At 44.3% G+C, this 19,277-nt stretch overlaps 3 protein-coding genes and 1 long non-coding RNA gene across 5 annotated transcripts; 3 read left to right on the forward strand and 1 right to left on the reverse strand.

Annotated features, from left to right (window-relative positions):
• Positions 1 to 82: 82 nt before the first annotated feature.
• On the forward strand, positions 83 to 3,943 carry hexd (hexosaminidase d). 2 transcript variants are annotated; one of them, XM_040176304.2, is made up of 12 exons: positions 83 to 224; positions 310 to 411; positions 491 to 606; positions 835 to 922; positions 1,038 to 1,202; positions 1,283 to 1,466; positions 1,853 to 1,924; positions 2,023 to 2,221; positions 2,416 to 2,577; positions 2,670 to 2,777; positions 3,396 to 3,485; positions 3,584 to 3,943. In XM_040176304.2, exons 2-12 carry the CDS (start codon positions 325 to 327, stop codon positions 3,795 to 3,797), a joined length of 1,485 nt encoding a protein of 494 aa, XP_040032238.2. In that variant the 5' UTR covers positions 83 to 224; positions 310 to 324; the 3' UTR covers positions 3,798 to 3,943. The 2 variants fall into 2 exon arrangements, with proteins under 2 accessions (XP_040032238.2, XP_077958900.1); XM_078102774.1 differs by having other exon boundaries at positions 835 to 1,147.
• Positions 3,860 to 7,729, reverse strand: cybc1 (cytochrome b-245 chaperone 1). Its single transcript, XM_040176310.2, has 6 exons — positions 6,939 to 7,729; positions 6,336 to 6,423; positions 6,185 to 6,226; positions 5,890 to 6,060; positions 5,652 to 5,796; positions 3,860 to 4,828 (listed from the first exon to the last, which is right to left on the reverse strand). The coding sequence occupies exons 2-6, from the start codon at positions 6,421 to 6,423 to the stop codon at positions 4,675 to 4,677; spliced, it is 600 nt and encodes a 199-aa protein (XP_040032244.2). The 5' UTR covers positions 6,939 to 7,729; the 3' UTR covers positions 3,860 to 4,674.
• Positions 7,428 to 12,854, forward strand: narf (nuclear prelamin A recognition factor). The gene is made up of 12 exons (XM_040176306.2): positions 7,428 to 7,741; positions 8,223 to 8,318; positions 8,413 to 8,478; positions 8,788 to 8,916; positions 9,015 to 9,147; positions 9,374 to 9,508; positions 10,252 to 10,370; positions 10,588 to 10,717; positions 11,149 to 11,221; positions 11,310 to 11,447; positions 11,574 to 11,731; positions 11,850 to 12,854. Exons 2-12 carry the CDS (start codon positions 8,262 to 8,264, stop codon positions 12,089 to 12,091), a joined length of 1,380 nt encoding a protein of 459 aa, XP_040032240.2. The 5' UTR covers positions 7,428 to 7,741; positions 8,223 to 8,261; the 3' UTR covers positions 12,092 to 12,854.
• Positions 12,855 to 16,297: 3,443 nt separating this feature from the next.
• On the forward strand, positions 16,298 to 18,588 carry LOC144407953 (uncharacterized). Its single transcript, XR_013467677.1, has 5 exons — positions 16,298 to 16,439; positions 17,683 to 17,772; positions 17,876 to 18,172; positions 18,269 to 18,343; positions 18,448 to 18,588. It is a non-coding gene; the product is annotated as an uncharacterized LOC144407953 (long non-coding RNA).
• Positions 18,589 to 19,277: the final 689 nt, after the last annotated feature.

The raw sequence follows: 19,277 nt of genomic DNA on the forward strand, positions 1-19,277 counted from the left end.
ATTTTACAGCATATAGCGTGCGTGCTTCTATCCATTGCTTTGCCCTCGGAGACCAAACTAATCGATTACCGACACCGTGTGTTTACGTTGGAACGACTGGAAGCGCTGGACGTTTCTTGTGCTGAAACAAAGGTTGATCTGCCTCACAACAATAACATCCTCGTAGGAGGACCAGTCCTCTCTGATACCCCTTCTCTGGCCCTGGCTTGGTGTCCGTGGTCCCGGTGAGTCAAACAAAAGATCGATCAAGTGTTCATTAACACCCCCCCTCCGTTCACCATTACTATGACGCTATATCCGTGCTTGCAGTCTGTAATCGGCAGAATGAAGAGTCCACCGTGGCCTAAGGGAAAGAAACTGGTCCACCTGGATTTGAAAGGTGCCCCCCCCAGGCTGGAATACCTCCTCAAGGTGAGGACACAGACGCTCCCTCTGTAATCTGCTGCACCACTGTAACTATTTATGAAGAAATCCACTTTGTGTGTTTTAGCTGATCGAGCTGTTCTCCAAGCTGGGAGTCGACGGCCTGCTGGTGGAGTATGAGGACATGTTCCCTTATGATGGGGACCTGAAGCTGCTGCAGGCAACAGCCCAGCCACCTTACAGGTGTAGTTTGGGACGGGAACGCCTGGACGCTGTCGGTTTCATTCCAGATTTAGTGGCTGGGTGTATTTGTATGTGCTCGTTCATCGTCATGCTGTGAGATCATGCAATACAATAATAATCGTTGTTTGGGATGATGAGATAAAACGTAATGTGCAAGTCCAGGTTGTTGTAAAAGAAGGTTTAGGTTCAGGGAGTTCAATGTCTGTGCACCGCTTGTACTGTTCTCAGCCGAGAGGAGGTCCTGTCGATGCAGGAATTTGCCAAATCTAAGGGCATGGAGGTCATCCCACTTGTGCAGACCTTTGGCCACATGGAGGTGAGTCGGACATCCGGTTTGGAACTGGTTTTATTGGCCATTAGTGCAACCTTTTCTGTCGGTGTTCAACATCACTGTTTGCTGTTCACCGCTCAGTGTCCGTCTTCTGTTACAGTTCGTGCTGAAGCATCGACCCATGTGGAGCCTGAGAGAGATGGCGCCGTGTGTGAGCACCCTGAATCCCCACCGAACAGAAGGGGTGAGGCTGGTGATGGAGATGCTGAGGCAAGTGGTGGAGCTACATCCAGGCTTAAATGCATTGCATATCGGAGCAGATGAGGTACGGATTGGTGTCTTGTCAGACAGTTACGGCGGCCTGCGACACCATTTCTTCACTTATTCTTTGTATCATCCTTTAAGGTGTACATGCTTGGCGAGGGGGAGGAGTCCAAGCTCTGGTTGGCTTCGCCCGGACGTACTGTGGAGCAGCTTTTCCTAAGTCATGTGACCAAGGTGGCTCAAGCCATCAAAGAGGCGTGGCCAGACATGACCATCATAATGTGGGATGATATGATGAGAGGCATGAGCCAGGACACACTAAAAGGTACTGGTTCCCCCCAATAAACCTCTTGAGCAGTGATATCTGAATAACATTGGTGTGGTTTTAAAAGCACAGAGGCACCTTTGCAGTCTAAATGCATAATAGTAAATGCTACATTTACATGCTCCATCCAGTAATATAATAGTTAATCCCTTCTTACTTAATTTACTTGCAGTAACAAACATACAATATGGGTGGATAATAACAGCTACAAATCTAATGACAACAATCCAATATCCAGAAATAGTGAAAAATGAGACTTTTCCTTATGCTGCAACTTGTGGCCTTCAGGTCCAATATTTAGAACATCCCCTTGTTTAAGTATCCTTGCACTCCAACGTGTCTTAATTAGACTGTTTTCACTGAGCTCTTTTTAATCCATGTGACAGCTAGTGGCCTAGTGGTATTGGTCCAGCCCATGTTGTGGGACTACACCCCAAATCTTGATGTGGACACAACTGGTAGGGAACCGTATGCTGTGAAAATTAGTACTCAAACATTGGACTGTAATACGCTGACACAAACGTGTTGCTAGTGATGTTTATTCCATGCTGCCCAGTGTCTCTGCTGGAGAAGTACTGCCGTGCCGGTATGTCCGACCTGTGGGCGGCCAGCTCCTTCAAAGGCTCCACCAGTGTGCACACCTGTGTGCCCAGCACGCAGAGGCATGTGGATAATCATGTGCAGTGGCTGAAGGTGGCTGCTGCTTTATCTGCCGCCGTAAACCTGCAGGGCATCGCCATCACAGGCTGGCAGAGGCAAGTATTCTTTTCAGTTTCTTCCTGACTTTGCACATCTGTGTACGTGTGAATGGGGAAGCGGGTCCATAGTAAAGCTTCCGTGGCTCTGATTTTTAAAGTTGTTACGGTCTAACCCAGAAATCCTGTGATGTTTCATTTGCTTTTTTTTTAAAAGAGAGCTTTACGTAATCTGCAATTCCGCCCACTTTCAGGTACGACCACCTGTCGGTGCTGTGCGAGCTAATGCACGTGGGCCTCCCGTCGCTGGCGGCCTGTCTCCAGACGCTCAGCCTCGGTGAGTTCAGCCCTGAGGCTCAGAGCAAAGTAGCCGAGACACTGGGTATCTCCTCAGTGGAGGCAGAGGCCATGGGGAGGTGAGGCCAGCCATTGTTTCATTAACACAGCACTGTAACTGTATAGTGTGACTCCCTCGGGATAACAGGATTTTGCTCCGTGTGGTCTCCAGGACGACCGAGGACGAGTCGTTGTTCCCAGGCAGGAGGCTGGCTGAGTTAACTGTAGAGCTCAATTCACTGCTCAACTCGGAGGACATACGATTTTTTGAAAACAACATGTGAGTTTTGGGCGTTTATTGCAAGAATTTTTTTCCAATATTTCATTGGCCTTAAAGGGATAGTTTGACCGATATCTCTCTTACGTCCAAACAACAAATATGAAGATACAGCCAGCAGCTAATTAGCTTAGCTCAAAAACTGCTGGAACTGCTTGAAGCCTCAAGTTTGGCTTTTTGGTGATGGCCGTCTTGGTTTTTGGCCTTCCTCGTTTAGTTTTTTTCAGCATCAAAGGGGTCAGGAGAGGGAGGGGGGTAAGTAAGGCGCAGTTCTCAGGTGAACACCATTAGCCCCGTTAGCTACAAACTGCCAGCGCAACCATCACCTGGCTGAGCCGTTTTATGGAAAATCCCGTCATCATAAATATGCTTTGAATCCAGCGGCTTTTTGTTAACTTTAGACGGAGCCAAACTAGCGGTTTCCTTCTTTTCCCCTCATCCACTGTCCAACGATAAGCTATCCGGCTGCAGCTTCTTATTTAGCATACAGACATGAGTGGTATCAACCTTCTCAGCGATACACAACTAATAAGAATGTTTCAAAACTATTCCTTAAACCTTTCTATACTTATTCCTGTATATAAACGAGAGCTGAATAACTGGATGCCTGTGCTACTGTAGGTATGTTAGAGGTTGGTTCAGCTCCTACCACCAACAGAGGAAGATGGTGAGCCCTCTCATCGCCATGCAGATTCAGAGCCAAGCATCAGCGTGAGAATAACCTGCTTACATTACAGCTATACACCTAAATTTACCAAGTAAATATGTTAAGCATTTAACAGAAACCCCGTCTGCCGACATCTTCTTAGGTATTTGACGGCGTTACAAGAGAAGGTGGAGGCATTGAGAGAGGAGATGGTGCTTCTGTACCCGGAGTCGACAGCCCAGGAGTGGATCGTTGAACACGTCAGCCCCGTATTGGCTCCTTTGCAGAGGATAACGGAGGATATCACAGCCTGCGTCAATGAGATGGTGCCTTCTAATATTTTGCCGGCTCACAATCAAACTGCGTCATTTGAGTGACTTATGTGTAGATTTACGCTAAATGTATCAATTGTAGCAATGACCACAACAACAAAAAAGACTTTGGGTTTGCAGTTCTAGTAATTTTATATAATTCCTCCAAATGCATCAAAGTAAACACAGACAATAAAATTAACCAACAAAAAGGATTCTCATTTTCTTTCCAGCAGAGCACACAGACATTCACCATCTGCCATTTAAACTGCTGTGATTCTATACACTTTAATGACGTTTGTCCAAAGTACCAAAGTGTTTGCCAGAGTCTTTGGTCCACAAAAAGTACATAAACATTGAAAGACAAAACAACAACAAGCTGAAGCTTTTCTCTTATAATCAACTCTTGAATTGAGCCACAAGAATCAGTCATGCCCGATTACAGTTTGCACATGAGTTCCTCCGGATTGCGGACTGGGTATGAATAAACACGAAACAAAGGTAATTATCAACCGGACGGTTTCCCACAGGTCCAGGAAACTGGGAAAAGCACTTTCCATTGACTTACACATAAACACATATTAAAGTTCATCAGGAAGGCCCAACAAAACTGTAATCTGGAGTGTATTTCAAAATAGTAATTAGATGAAAAGAGAAAGTATAGAGAAAGTATAATGAGAGTCTTGGCATTTGCTTGAAAAAAAAAAACATTGTTATATTTCCATCCCAGTTTACTTAAAAATAAAAGTAATAAATATTTCACTGGTCCCCTGAGGAAAGAAGTCTGTGAGGAGGAACTGAAAAAAGCAATGTTTCATGCAATTGTGAACAGTGTAACATGTATTGAGGGTATCACCTCACCCTCTGTAATGCCATAGCAAAGCCATATCGCCCCAACATAAATCCACACAAAGTTGCAGCAGCGTTAAAGGTCACAGAGGAATCAGAGTTTGTCGGCTTCACCATCTGAATCACTGCTGCTGTCCAAAGAATCCTCCTCCTCTCCGTGCTGTGCCTCTTCCTCATGCTGCCTGCTCTGCTGCAACTCCTCCAGGCCCAGGAAGCGCTTCAGCAATGCAGCCACCAACTCCACATCACTGAGGGACAGAACAGAAAGAGAACAGGATATTCTGTGTTATTGTGTAATTTGTTCTACTTCCTTACATAATATTACTTGATGAAATAAACACAGAATACAGATTGTTTGAATTTCTATTACTTTCGTTATTTTGTCTTTTTTGGGAGGTGTGACCATTTGCCAACATGCAAAAACAAGTTGGAAGACATTTACATATCAGGTTTCTGACTCTTTAATTTCAATATTCCCTTTTCTTTTAGCTCCACGTCGAACACCACGTTGTGGTTGGTAAAACCAAGATGATGAGCATAAAGAGGCTGAAACGCTCCGTGGAGCATTGTAAGGTGGTTGGATTAACTCACTGTCAAAGATATATGCCAACATTAGACATTTCAGGATTTTAAAATATGTATTCTTTTGAATGTTTTCCCGGACATGGGGAACAGCAAACTGACAAATGCAACAAGAGGAGAACAGCTTCTGCATCTGTTTCCTAGGCAGGCAAACACGCCACATTGTGTTCTGGCTCAACTGACAGTCAAGATGTTTGTGAGTCGATGTCCAGTTCATCTCGCGGTACCTGAGGTGTAGAAGATGACGATGGTTTTTGCCCAGTTTTTGTCACTTCTGTCTCATACTTGCAAGTACTATTTCATAAATTTCCTGTTTAATGATTTTACACTGTGAAATCCCGGTCATTACTATATGTAGTCATCCACTTTAACAAAGAAAGCTTCCACATACATCACCGTCTGGATACTGCAGACTACATTAAAGCCAGTGGGGGTGGATGCAGTGTAACTATCATTCTTGTGCTGGACCGGTCTTCAGGAGATACCTACTTGCGTCCCCCCAGCGTCGCACTCTGAGTCAGGGGGTAGGAGAAGCCAGCAGCCAGCCGCAGCATCAGCAGGTAGCCCTTCCCCAAATAGCGAACCTTCTCTTCCTTGATGCAGATGTCACACAGCTGTGTCAGATCCAACACAACTGTGTGAGTGAGGGAGAGAAAAACATCAAGATCCAAGATTCCGCACCCTCAATCTGTGCAGACTACCGTGCTCGCTGTGGGGTGCTACTGACCTTTCTCTTGCCCCTTCCTCCACAAGGTCAGGACCAAAGCGTACAGGCTAAAGGTCTTGAGTTCAATCAGGTCCTTGGTTTTGTCAAACACGGCCTCCTCCCATTCCTCCATGTTCTGCATGGCTACAAACAGACAGCCGGCCACATAGAAAAGCTTCCACAGGAGGCTGTCTGTGATCAGAGCGACGCAGAGAAAACAGATGGAATAAAATAATAGAAACCAGAGTGAGTTGCAGGTGCGGAAGGTGATTTAAATCAGACGTTGAGCAAATCGATTGACAGAAAGTTTGTGTACCTGAGCTGTAGTACGCAGCGGCCAACCCAACAGACGCGATGCCTTAAGATGAAAGGTTTATTATTAGGGAGACACAGCAGAGGAGTTCTTTAATTTCATATTTGATTGTGCACACTTTATTTTGCACCTGCGCACACACACACACACTGACCGACAAGAAGAGACCAGGAACGAATGCCCGGGGATCTCTTCAGGTGGAGCCGGGTGGAGCTGTGCTCCTCTACTGTCATGTATCCCATCTGAACAGAAGCAGTGAGAATACGAAGCCCATTTCACATGAAAATAAAATCCCTACTACTTGTAAGGGCCAACAAAAATACACTTCATGTATTGATGTTTTTCAAAGCACATATTTGACAACATTTTGTATTGGAACTCCTTTCTATTTGAATATATTCTCTAGACATAGATATCCATTTAAAGCAAATTCAGATAAATGTTGTGACTAATAACCAGGACATTGTAACTGGAATGACTGGAATGATTAATGGTTCAGTTTATAGCACAAATGGAGAAGCACTTCCAAGGTATTGGGTGGTTTGGTAACGGTGGATTTTTACATGCCTTTGTACATGAAGCAAACAAACTGCATGGCTTCATTTCACCAGCAACAAGAGCAAAACAAATGGTGTAAACTGACCCTTTAATTTAACCTGAAGACCAAATGATAGCTTGGATGTGATGGGGGGAACTGCTCCCACAATGATTGTTTGACAAAGATACCATCAATGCGACATTTATTTTCAACACGTACCTTAAACTCTCCTGCTTTTATGCGAAGTTGCGTCTTGCAGTTTTAGTAAAAGAGCATATGAACGAGCAAACACATGTACTGAATTATAAGGAAGTACTTCTCATATTTTTGCAATAACTGTCCTGCAGGGGTGACACTTCCTTCCGGGATTCGGTTGTATTGATTGGACGGGTTCATTTTCTACCCACCTTCAAAATAAAACCATTAACTGCATTTGTAAAAATATTTTAAATCTTTTTTGTAACAAAATGGCTAGAAAATAATTTACCTACGCACGATTTTCAAGTTATTATAGTCCAATTAGATTTAAAATCATTTAGTTTGTTTTGTTTTTTACGAAACTATGCCTAACTTATACGAGTCTTTGGACAACTCTCTTCACGCCCATGAAAAGTTGGCCATGACCTCGCTGCATGGAGGCAGAGACGTGGAGTTTTTAAATGTCTGTGACATTTTGCTCATTTAAACGCCGCTCACAGGCCGTTCGGCAGAAAACGAACAGCTTCCGGAACAGCCGTTGGCGCATGCGCAGTCAAGTCGCCGGAGCGCACAATGGAGTCGGACGTGCATCGACGTGAGAGTCGTGAATGCTAGAAGACCCCCGGCGCATTGGGGAAAGCGCTAGCGTGAATGCCGCTGCTATGAAATAATCTCACGGGTTCAAGTGAGCAGTGAGCGGTGACGCCGGGTCCCCCTGCTGTTCTGTAACAGTCCTCTCTTACCGTCGGCGTGTCTTCTGACTGTCCTCTACCCCCCCCTCCCATGTCTTTGTCCCAAAGAGCAGCAAAAAATAACTCCTTCCGGTGAGTTACCTTAAAATCGGACCTTTTTAATGTGAGCACGGGACCGTCACAGTGCTCATTTGATCATGTGTCTGCAAAAGAAAGGCAATAGCTGACGTTTAGTTTTACGTCAGAATGGAATTTGGACGCAAGTTACGTTGGTCGAGAAATTGCACTTTCTTTTAAACGACCTATAATTTACCTCCGACGGTGCTAAAACGTATTGTACTCAAAATACCATTTGAGGGTTTTCGCATGATGATGTAATGGCTTTTTGTCTAATTTTGGCGCTGTGTATGTAATTAGCGTTTTAATGACAGGCTACGCGGTAGTTCCTGTTCTTTGCCAGTTTGCGGTAGAGCTGCTGTCTCGGTGATAGGAGGCCCCCCTGTGATAGGGTGGTGGGAAGGTCACCAGAGGGTGGAGTTGAGGCTGCAGACATCATGATGCTGGTGCTTCAGCATGCAGCGAGGAGATGATCGACCTTGCTCTCTGTCCACAGACGCACCACCCTCCGGTGACAGATCACCAGCCGGGGAAAATGTCAGAGGTCAACATACCGAAGCGCAAGGAGAAGTGTGAGAACTGCACCAAACAGGTGAAGTACTGGATTAGTATCGCTGTTGTTGTTTTATGAGTTATTTTTACTTTTGCTGTCGCTCGTGAGTTTAATATGTTTTGATCACACACAGTGCAACAAGAAACAGAGCGGCAATGGGGCCAACTCACACCAGGACAGCGTGCAAGTCAATAGACAGGTAATGTCTGTCTTTTCAAGTCACTGCAGATTGATCTTTTTTCTTTTTATTTACCAAAGGACCTCTCCTCCTCATTCTTCTGCCAAGATCCTGAGGAGTTCTGCTAAGACTGTAAAACGGGTTGTGTAATGTCTTTTGGAGCCTAACAAACCCTGTGTTATTTCAACACTGAAACCATTTTTCTGCAAAGTTTCTTTTTATAGTATGAAAGGAAAGCTGCTCCATGGGCAGTGTAGGATATCCAGATGTGTCAAACCCCCTTTTCCTTTCACCATTCTTTGTTTTAAAAGCCTCCCTTTCGTTCCACAGGTGCACGAAGGATCCCAGGTGCTGCTGAGCGCCTGCCTAGCCTGCGACGGCTGTGTGTCGGAAGAGGAGAGCCTGAAGATCTCTCAGCAGAGCCTGGAGCAAGTGGAGCGGGTCCTGGCCCTCAACAAGGTACGAGGACGAGCGAGCCGGGGGAAAGCCGCTCCGGTCTCCTCTTTTATCGAGCGATACCTTTTTTTTTTGACCAGTTTTTTTCTGTCTCCGTCCAGAAGTGTGACGCGTCGAAGCACAGGGTGCTGGTGGCGTCGGTGTGTCCACAGTCGCTGCCGTTCTTTGCCGTCAAGTTCGGTCTAGACATCAGCGAGGCCGCCAACAAGCTCTGTGGCTTCCTCAAGAGTTTGGGTGAGCGAGTAATAAAACCTATTGTGAAACGGTGTTTAAGTGCTCCTTCATATATTTAACAACATTAAAAAAGCCAGAAATGTTGCTTGCCGAACCCTTAAAAGAGCAGAATGTTCATCTTAATCTCTCGTGGATCTCCGACATCTGGTCTCCGTGCAGGAAGGTAATGATCCCCTCTCGGGTCCAGATCAAGGACTAACCGATTCTCTGTGTGGTCTCCCTGCAGGCGTGCAGTACGTGTTCGACACCACGTTGGCTGCAGGCTTCAGCATCTTGGAGAGCCAGAAGGAGTTCATTCAGAGGTTTCGCAGGAGGCACCACGACTCCCACGCCGTGCCAATGTTCACCTCCTCCTGCCCAGGTAACACCGCCCCCCCCCTCCCCCTTCACTCTCCCTCCATCCCCCTCTGCACTGTTTCATCCGCCACCCGTGAGACTGATTTTTGTAGCCAGCAGAACTAACCTCCACCCCTTATATTTGGATGGGTGTTCATTTGCAGGCCCAATAGTAGGAGAGCTTGTTATGAGGAGCGGCGAGATAGCAGTGGTGGGCTGGTGTGGAAAGATAGAACGCTCTTCTTTCACCCCTCCCTTCACCAGAGATATGAACGGCCAGAGTCACAGACTTACTCAACGAGTCCATCGGCATTCATTCAGCTTGCAGGATTGTCGCTGGTTAAGTGGTTTATTGAAAATGAGTTTGTTGATGAGGAATCTGCCACAACTGCAGGGACGTGTTGCGGATACTTTTTTTCATTGCACTTTTCCCCAGATCAGAAGAAGGTCTCATTTAGCCAAAAGCCATAACTGGATTATACCTGTAACGATGTAAACAAGGAAATAGGCTGTATACTCTCACAATGAAGAAGTTAAAGTGACATTTTGACTTGATTTAGATGGATTTAACTGTATTTGTCTAGTAATCATATTAGGAAGTAGTCAAATATTAGTCCTGGATTTTGAATTTTTTCACCATGTGTACGCTACAAAGATTGTTACTTTCTACCTGTACATTGTTTTTAACTACTATCTTACGCCTTTCTAATATAAACAGAAACTCTTGATTCTCAAATGTCTAATGTACCGGTGTGTTTGTGTTTACAGGGTGGATCCGCTACTCTGAGCGTGTCCTGGGCAGTCTGGTCACCCCTCACATCTGCACAGCCAGGTCTCCTCAGCAGATCATGGGCTGCCTGGTCAAGGACTACTTCTCTAAACAGCAGGTGAGCATTTACCATCACATCATTTAGAGACGTAGAAGCTGGATCATGGCCGATGGAAAAGGGTGTGCTGTGTAAATACTCTGTGTAACTTTAACGATATTCTGCTTTTTTTATTCCGATCCCTGAAAGCCAAGTTAAGCCACTACAACGCTGTGACGGAAATGCTTCATAAACATAGAATAACGTCTTGCTTCCCTCCTGCCTCGTCTCCCAACAGAAGCTGAGTCCGGGGAAAGTCTACCACGTGTTGGTGGCTCCCTGCTTTGATAAGAAGCTGGAGGCGGTCCGAGAGGAGTTTTACAGCGGCCTGCTGGAGGCCAGAGACGTGGACTGTGTCCTCACCTCAGGTTCGCTGCCCTTTATCTCTTTATGCATTGCAGCCAAACCACGTTGGCAAATGTTTGTTTTGTTGTTGTTTTGACCCCTAGACTATGTCAATCTAAGCTGTCATAGTCCGTTGCAGAGCTCTTCCACAGGCCGTCTGCAGCGTTACTGCAGGGGGGTGGAATGTTTGGTTACTTTAATTCTTTTGATGATCTCTTTCAGTAAGAAATATAAGACTGCATCACTCATTTTCATTTCCACATCCCAGGTGTCATGTTTGTCTGTGACTCCAGTGGTGTGAATACAGTAGCACGACAATATAGACGGACATATGTCATCATAGAGCTCTTTGCTCTTCCTGCCCCTCACATACCAGTTGATTTGGGTCCTAGTGGCTGATGTTAACGGCAACACACAGTAACACTGATTCTTTTTTTTTTTGGCAACATTTTAGGTGAGATCTATTACCTGATGGAGCAGAGGAAGGTTAGAGTGGAGGAGCTGGACTCCGTTCCCCTGGACCACGTGTGAGTAGCAGTCGTCCTCTCCGTTGTCTGAGGTTCATGCTGCCGGCTGTGGAAGGCGTTGTCTGAGCGGGCGCTGTTGTCTCTTCAGGCTGGGGGAGGCCGGAGACGCGGCGCTGGTGAGGCACGAGGGTCGAGGCTCCGAGGGCTTCCTGGAACACATCTTCAAGCACGCTGCCAAGGAGCTCTTTGGCCTGGACGTCCACGAGATCACATACAAGAACCTCAGGTGGGAGACTGCTGCAATCACACCGTACCTCCTTAGAGGGAACTTTACAAAGACCGTACAAAGATCCTCCGGGCATCAAGTTTGGTTTGTTGGTCTCAAGAAGTCGCCTCCCTGTTGGTTTTGCAGGAACCGGGACTTCCAGGAAGTGACCCTGGAGCGTGACGGGGAAACTCTGCTGCAGTTTGCCGCCGTCTACGGTTTCAGGAACATCCAGACCCTCGTTCACCGCATGAGAACGGGACGAGTGCCCTACCAGCTGGTGGAGGTCCTGTCCTGCCCCGGAGGTAGCACGCAACTGTCAACATGATTTAGAAAAATAACAAAAACAGCTTAGAAAGTCTCCTTTTAGCCCCGGTTCTGCTGTTGAAAGCCTTTCTTGTGTCCCCCTCTCCCTCGGGGCAGGGTGCCTGAGCGGCCGCGGGCAGGCGGAAAGCGAGGCAGGAGGCCGGGTGGATAAAGCCCTCGTCCAGCAGATGGAGGAGGCCTACAGCAGCCTGCCGGTCCGTCTGCCGGAGGTCAACCCCACCCTGCACACCCTCTATCAGGACTGGCTCCAGGGCCAGGACTCCCCGCGGGCCAGCGCGCTCCTACACACCCAGTACACGCGTCAGATCCACACGCAGCCCCCGCACATGCAGTGGTGAGGAGAAAGCGAGAGGTGGGTGGGTGGGTGGGCGGGCGGGTGGTGTATGTTGAAAAAACATGACATGCAGCACGCTCGGACGGCTCATCAGCCATGGCGGACAATGAAGGACGAGGCGCGCTGTACTAGTCTCTTTGGGTGCAGTTCACACACGAGGCCACAGGGGGGCAGTGCTGGTATTTAGAATTGGTGGCAGCAGGAGAAACGAGAGTCTAGAGACACGCACATTTTTTGTCAGCAGACTGGAGCCGCGCTGCGGATAAAGGCTCACGAAGCCGCTGCTCTGAGAAATGAGGAAAATCCGCAGCAAGCAAGCGCACCACCCGTGACGATCTGCATCAGTTCCACCGGAGAGACTCACAACTCGCCTTTCGGCCCGGCTGGGACTCTGACGAATGTTCATCGGTGTGTGTTCCAAATGTGAAGCGCCCACATACAACATGTTGTTTTAACTTTGTGTTAAAGTTTTTGTCATCGCTGAAAGACATTGATAACTATGCAACAGTGAGGCGGTCTTATCTCAACAGACATTGGAAGGTGAGGTCTTTAGATCACAGGGAGTGATGCTAAAGAAGTGTCGCCTCCAGTGTTCAGTTTATCCATCCTGGTGAAGAAGGGAAGTTTTTTTTTTTTTTTTAAATGGTGCAAGATGTCTTCCTTTATATTGTCACTTTGTGTCCATACCGCTATCTAGTCATTTTTTAAGTTATATGTCGTTTTACAAGATCGTGTGAAATGATACAAACTAAAATAATAATAACAAACAAGGGTGTGGATGATGTCATTATTCACTGAACAGCGTCTGCCTCCCGCAGAGGGAAAAGATTTTTGACATTTTTGCTGCTGGTAACAGTTGTTCATGTTAAATTCATAAATTTTCATTGTATGTAGATCTCTTGAACCTCGAGCAAATTCAACCAAAGCGACTTGCATGTCTCAATGTGACGGCAGTGAGAAAACGTCTTTTCTTTTGTCGTGTGATTGTGTAGAACTTTAAGAAGGGCTTCCTCTGTAGTGTGTGTGTGTGTGTGTGCGCGCGGCTGCTTAAGCAATCACTTCTTTGATCAGACATCTAATTTAACTAGAAAAGGCATTTCCTGCTGAAAATGCGTTGGAATGCAAAAAGCTGAAAGCTGCACTGAATATTTAAAAATAGCTGAAAATACAGAAAGTTGAAGGGAAGTTGAATACATTTGCTGAATATTTAAAAATAGCTGAAAATACAGAAAGTTGAAGGGAATTTGAGTACATTTGCTGAATATTTAAAAATAGCTGAAAATACAGAAACTCGAAGGGAATTTGAATACATTTGCTGAAATAAAAGATATTAGAAAAGCTGAAATTAATTTTAAATAGCTGAAAATACAGAAATGGGAGAAGCTGAAAGGAATTTCAATAGATTTGCTGAAAAAGCAGAAATGAAAACAGCTGAAATAAATGTGAAATATTGCAAAACAGAAGTTGCAGGAGCTTAAATGAATTTTAAAAAGTACAGAAATAACAAAAGCTGAGATGAATAAAAAGAGGTTTAAAATTGTTTGTAGTAATGTTAGTCGTAATTTGGGTATTAGTACTAGCAGTAGAAGTCGGTTTAGTATCAATAGCAGTAGAAACAGCTGGAATACTGATACTATTAGCCATAGTAGTATTTGTAATAACATTAGTAGTAGTTGTAGTATTAATAGCAGTAGAAATACTAGCAGTATGGTAGTAGAAGTATCAGTTGTAGTACTAGAAGTACGAGTAATATTCGTAGTGGGAGACAGAATGTTTGTTATTCACACTTAAAAGTTTTTAATTAATAGGCCTCATCACAGACATTACAGTAAAAATTCCCTCCATGGGGCTTTTATTTTGAAATTATTGGATTGGGTGGGGTGGGGGGGTGTAGATAGAGGGAGGGAGGGTGAGAGGGTGAGGAAGGGAATGGTGGTGACGAAGAGATAGAGAGGGAGAGGGGAGGAAAATTAGACATACTGACTGACTGAGTGATTAACAGTGAGAAGAGGTCAGGGTGGAGGGGGGAGGGGGGGCGAGTGTCTTTATCATATTGGTCTGTTGACAGAAAGCATAGCTGCGTCATGTGACTCCACTAATCAGGTCACAAGGAGCAGCTTTGAGCCACAGACAGAGATCCTGCAGCGTGTGAGCGAGTAACCACGACAACGCCGCACCTATTGGATTGGGTGGGGTGGGGGGGTGTAGATAGAGGGAGGGAGGGTGAGGGGGTGAGGAAGGGAATGGTGGTGAGGAAGAGAGAGAGGGAGAGGGGAGGAGAATTAGACAGACTGACTGACTGAGAGTGATTAACAGTAAGTAGAGGTCAGGGTGGAGGGGGGAGGGGGGGCGAGTGTCTTTATCATATTGGTCTGTTGACAGAAAGCATAGCTGCGTCATGTGACTCCACTAATCAGGTCACAAGGAGCAGCTGTGAGTCACAGACAGAGATCCTGCAGCATGTGAGTGCTCGTAACCACGACAACGCCGCACCTGTGCGGCTGCAAAATGCAGAGACATGGCTGCAAGTTACACAGAATCCACACCTCAGACAAATGGGAACCAGCGCAAAACTATAACAGCTATCTAAAAAATACGGCGTTTGTATGAGACCCAAGACTCTACCGAACTCGTGGATGTGTTTTTATGTCTGTCCGGTAATAAATACGGCTCCTATGGCCGTTGACAGAACGTGTACCTTGTGGATTTTTGTGAGAAATATGTCGGCAGATTTGTATTGGAGCCTATGGGGCTTTTGCCAGAGGTTGTGTCACTCAAACACTCCTTGCGCCAAAACTAAAAAACTCTGGGATTCCATGAACACATTAATCCAATCAGCACAACCATACCCTCATTAATCTGAAGAAATGAAGCCTCTAGAGTGTATACTTTGGCTGTAAGGACAGAAGTTCCATATTTTTTTAACCAGATTTTCGCGCTGCCCCACACTCTAGCCTGCGAGGTCCCCCTCTAGCAGACGCAATACACACTCATGTAAAAGTCAGAAACGGAGCGAAGAACTAGTGAAACATAATCAGTGATTATGAAAAAAGTACAATAGATATCAAGAAGCAGTTTTTTTCATAAAATAGTTGAGACTTGTGTGAACATTTGAGAGTTGAAATGGTGTCTGTAGCTGAAAGATTGGCGAAGCTGAAAAATCTGAAAGTTGAAGAAGTTGAAGAGGATTTGAATACAAACTCCATTTGAAAACCATGTTAAAATATTAATGATTATTGATTTATATAAATTCAAGCTTAAGAGGTAGAAAGCTGAAAAGTCATAGCCCCCAAGCCAGAAAGAAGCTGAACATTTTAATATTTGAATGGTTTTAATAGCTGAAAGTATGAAGGAGTTGAAAGGTGCGGCGGAAGAAATAGAGGAATAAGTCGGAATAAAGATTAGAAGAACAATACTTGGAATGCTTAAAGCATTCCAACTAATAAATACTTTTTGATAATTCATTCTTTATGATGTCAAACGTGTCTGCTCCAGCTTGTCAAAGTCCGCAGTAAACGAGGTGTGTGGGCTGGAGGTCGTTCAAAGTTTCCCCCAAAGCTTGTTTCTGTTTAAAGCCTAAAAGTAAATCCTAATTATCGGCCGTGGAGCTGAAAGTTGGTCTTGTTGTTGCATAACGTTGGCAGGAAGCCACCAGAAACCCACAAAGATGTGTGGAGGAGAATCATGACGTAGGGCGACGACCTTTCAAGAATTATCTGCCTGAAGTGTAAATAATCTAACACGTTCACTTTAATTAATCAATCGATCATATAATTGAGCCATTCAACCTCCAATCTAAATTCATTCATTCATGTAGTATTTTTGCTCAATTCAAACTGAACGTGTGTCATCGGGGCAGAAGAGTTTGATGTCCTTGACTAAAAAGACTGATCGTAGCACTTAAATTGTACTTTTAATGGCTCTTATCTATAGCAAGTTGTAAACCGCCTTATTTAATAAAATTGCACTTTTTGTTTCTTGTTCTTTTGTAGCCTTATGGTTGAATGCACTTCTTGGAAGTCGCTTTGGAAAAAAGCGTCTGCTAAGTGACATGTGATGGAAAACACCGAGCACAGGACCGACCAGTCCGGCTGGCCCTTCAGCGTGCGTCTAGATAATCTAAAATAAGATCAATTACACAACAAAACATTTCTTCCCACCTCTTATTTTACAGGTTTGATTTTGCAAAGACTTATTTTGCATATACATGCTCCAACACGCCTTAATCCCTCAATCCTCCCCTTTCACTTCTGTCCTTCACTCATCTCTCCACAAGCATGTTGTCATTCCGCCGGTAGTGTCCCCAGTTTGTTTGGTTTGTGTTTCCTTTATGCACAACTTAAAGATCTGAGGTAAGTTGCTTTCTTTTTCCCAGTGTACAGCACATCGGCTTTATAAGTATATATACAAGTTATCAATACATACAGGTTAATGTATCTGCAGTAATCTTAGTGGTGGAAGAGATCCTTATCTTTAATGTGAGTAAAAGTAGCAATACAATATAATAATGTGTTTTGAAAGTTTCAGTAGAATACAGGGGAGGAATAAAGTGGCACTGAAATCAATGCTCTGGGGAATCCGAGTCTCTGATGTCGGGGTTGCTGTGAAAGTTCTGTGTCATAGTGATTTAGTTTCAGAAAGTCTAAGTTGTGTACTTGCTTCTGTGTAAACTGCTCATGTTGCACAATATGCAGATAGAATTTCCAAAACGAGGTAAATGTCTTACTGTGATTTATCAACTCGAAGGACTACTTGGTTACTATTATCTCATTCAACTGTATTGTCTTCAAAAATGTTCTTTCAAAGCTCTTTTCTACTAAATATAATATAAGGGCTTGATGGATGGGGTTATTTATATATTATTTTATTCATAAAAGATGGAAAAAATATATTTTCCTTACGTCTGTTGACTGTATTTTATGATTTTTATGATTATAAAAAGAGATGGAAAAGTCCCTCTCTAAAAACCTGATGCATCATGTTCATCCAATGTTTAGATTTCTACTCTGGAAACGTATGGATATTACAATGTTATAATTAAGAAAACGTATACTACAAAACCCTACGTGCATAACGTAAGTAATCAAGCCAACTACAAACAGGAGCCCACAGCGATCACCGTTGTGTTTAAAAAGCTCAATCTATAACTTTATAACATAAACTAAAGATAAACATAAAGCAAACCTGGAATCATGTGTAATCGTACAGCATTCCCCCTCACTGCCTTTCTAACTAAATGTGCACTGAATAAATGAATGAAGTTTCATGCTCGATAAAAATGTTCCCCAAGTAATGGAAATTCATGAGGCAGTTCAAATGTGGGCCTCATTGAAAAAGTTACCAAAGAATAAAAAAAAGAAAAGGAAATGAACAAAAAAAAAATAATTGAGGTTATTTAAAAAACAGGTGTGATACTAAAGACCAATGACGTATTAAAATGCACCGAGTTATCTTACCGGGCAAATAGGTGAGCCATCCACCAGGCCGAGGCAGAACACAACTCACATCCTCCCTTCTTAATGTCTTTTACATAAATTAAAAGGGGTTTAAAATAATATCTATTAATAATATCTGTCTTCTGCTCTTTGGAACCAGGGACGCACGACTGCAGGATGTCCTGCTTGTGGGGCCTGAGTCTGCTCTATGCTGCCTCGTTTCTACAAAGCCGTGCCATGGCAGATGACGGTATTGATATTGCTTTTACTATATATAAGTACGGTATCTTTCATGTACGTTATGCAGTTCAAAAATAATCATCATACCATAAATGCCCTTTTCTTTCATTCAGGGGTTTGGTTGGAGTGCAACACGTCTGTGACAGTTCAAGCTCGAAACACCGTAACACTGTACTGCACCATACATTCCAGAGATGGGAATTTTGTTGGTGATCGGTATAGCTGGGCAGAAGGCGCACGCAACAACACAATTTGCAGCAATACCTGGAAGAAAGAAAGGTGCGAATGGGATAATCGAACATATGTGTGGTTGACCATCCAGGATGTTGTGAAAGAGAGCGAGTACACTGTTACGATAAAAGGACCCAGCGGTCGTGCTAACTTGTCCATAAAGGTCCAAGTAAACGAGAGTGAGTACATTCCCAGAGTCCTTTAGTCTGTCAGCAATTGTCTTTCAGTACATATGAATTAATGTCTGTGTGTATTTCTCCTTGATAAATTGAAAGAAACCGATCCTACTGTTTCCACTACAAGAAGCTCCGGACCTAATGAAACATTCACCAAAGGGCCAGTAATAGCGAGTGAGTACATTCATAGAGTCTGAAAGTCTGTCAACGTCTTTCAGTATTTGGGAATTAATGTCTGCGTGTATTGTCGTTAATTTTCTCTACTTTTCTTTTCACAGACAGTATGGCTTCATCAGGCGAGATGGCCATCCATGAGAAAGTCATCTTGTTTACTTTCATCGCCATGATCGCTCTGGGCCTTTTGTATTTCCTGTTTGGAACCGACAGAGGCAGAAAGATGACGGCAGCTATCAGGAAGATGACGGCAGCTATCAGGAAAGATGACGGCAGCTATCAGGAAGGAAAAGGTTCAAGGGGGCTACTGTGATCCGAACACTGTAGAGACCGTCTGACAAAGTCCGAAATTTGCGTGTGTTGTGTGTTGTCTTTTTTAAAATGTGTTTCTCACCACAAGCTGGCTGAAAAGCTTCCTGTTTCTGAAAAAAAAAATCCCCCTGTTGTATTTTTATGAATTGTTTGAGGTATTTTTACAGATAAATTCGTGTAAAAATAAAGATTGAATTAAAGAGAGACCTGTGTTGGTGTGGTGAAGACCTGAAAGCTGAGTCTGGTGTGCAAAACCGGTCGGCCTTTCATTATGAGGAGATATTAGCCAACGATGTCTTGGTGGTTTAACTGCAACAAATGATGGAAAGCTTGTGTTACGTGAGGTGTCATGGTCTTTAAATCATCATTTGCTTATCGGACTAGAGGATACTTTTGAGTTGCATTACGAGAAGCGTACGTTCCAGCATTATTACAGACCTTTACCCAAACTGTGGGTTTAAATAGTCACCTGCAGGTGTACAACTTCAAACAAGTGCAAAAGCAAAGCCTTGATTCATTGTACGTTAAAAACAAGCAGCCTAGCAATCAAAGACGAATGTGTGAATGTACGCAAAGGGACTGATGTGATGGACACACTGTGTGTGTGTGTGTGTGTGTGTGT

Source organism: Gasterosteus aculeatus, chromosome 5 (assembly GCF_964276395.1).
Source record: "Gasterosteus aculeatus chromosome 5, fGasAcu3.hap1.1, whole genome shotgun sequence".
In the NCBI taxonomy this organism is placed as follows: domain Eukaryota; kingdom Metazoa; phylum Chordata; class Actinopteri; order Perciformes; family Gasterosteidae; genus Gasterosteus; species Gasterosteus aculeatus.

What these genes read in the sequence shown, in the direction of transcription:
- hexd (XM_078102774.1), top strand. Translation starts at nt 325, where the DNA reads ATGAAGAGTCCACCGTGGCCTAAGGGAAAGAAACTGGTCCACCTGGAT. An exon ending in GGCTGGAATACCTCCTCAAG is followed by an intron (nt 412 to 490) that starts GTGAGGACACAG and finishes TGTGTGTTTTAG; the next exon opens with CTGATCGAGCTGTTCTCCAA. An exon ending in GCCATCACAGGCTGGCAGAG is followed by an intron (nt 2,222 to 2,415) that starts GCAAGTATTCTT and finishes GCCCACTTTCAG; the next exon opens with GTACGACCACCTGTCGGTGC.
- narf (XM_040176306.2), top strand. Translation starts at nt 8,262, where the DNA reads ATGTCAGAGGTCAACATACCGAAGCGCAAGGAGAAGTGTGAGAACTGC. An exon ending in GCGTGCAAGTCAATAGACAG is followed by an intron (nt 8,479 to 8,787) that starts GTAATGTCTGTC and finishes TTCGTTCCACAG; the next exon opens with GTGCACGAAGGATCCCAGGT. An exon ending in GGGTCCTGGCCCTCAACAAG is followed by an intron (nt 8,917 to 9,014) that starts GTACGAGGACGA and finishes GTCTCCGTCCAG; the next exon opens with AAGTGTGACGCGTCGAAGCA.
- cybc1 (XM_040176310.2), bottom strand. Translation starts at nt 6,423, where the DNA reads ATGGGATACATGACAGTAGAGGAGCACAGCTCCACCCGGCTCCACCTG. An exon ending in GAGGAAGGGGCAAGAGAAAG is followed by an intron (nt 5,797 to 5,889) that starts GTCAGTAGCACC and finishes TCACTCACACAG; the next exon opens with TTGTGTTGGATCTGACACAG. An exon ending in GCGACGCTGGGGGGACGCAA is followed by an intron (nt 4,829 to 5,651) that starts GTAGGTATCTCC and finishes TCTGTCCCTCAG; the next exon opens with TGATGTGGAGTTGGTGGCTG.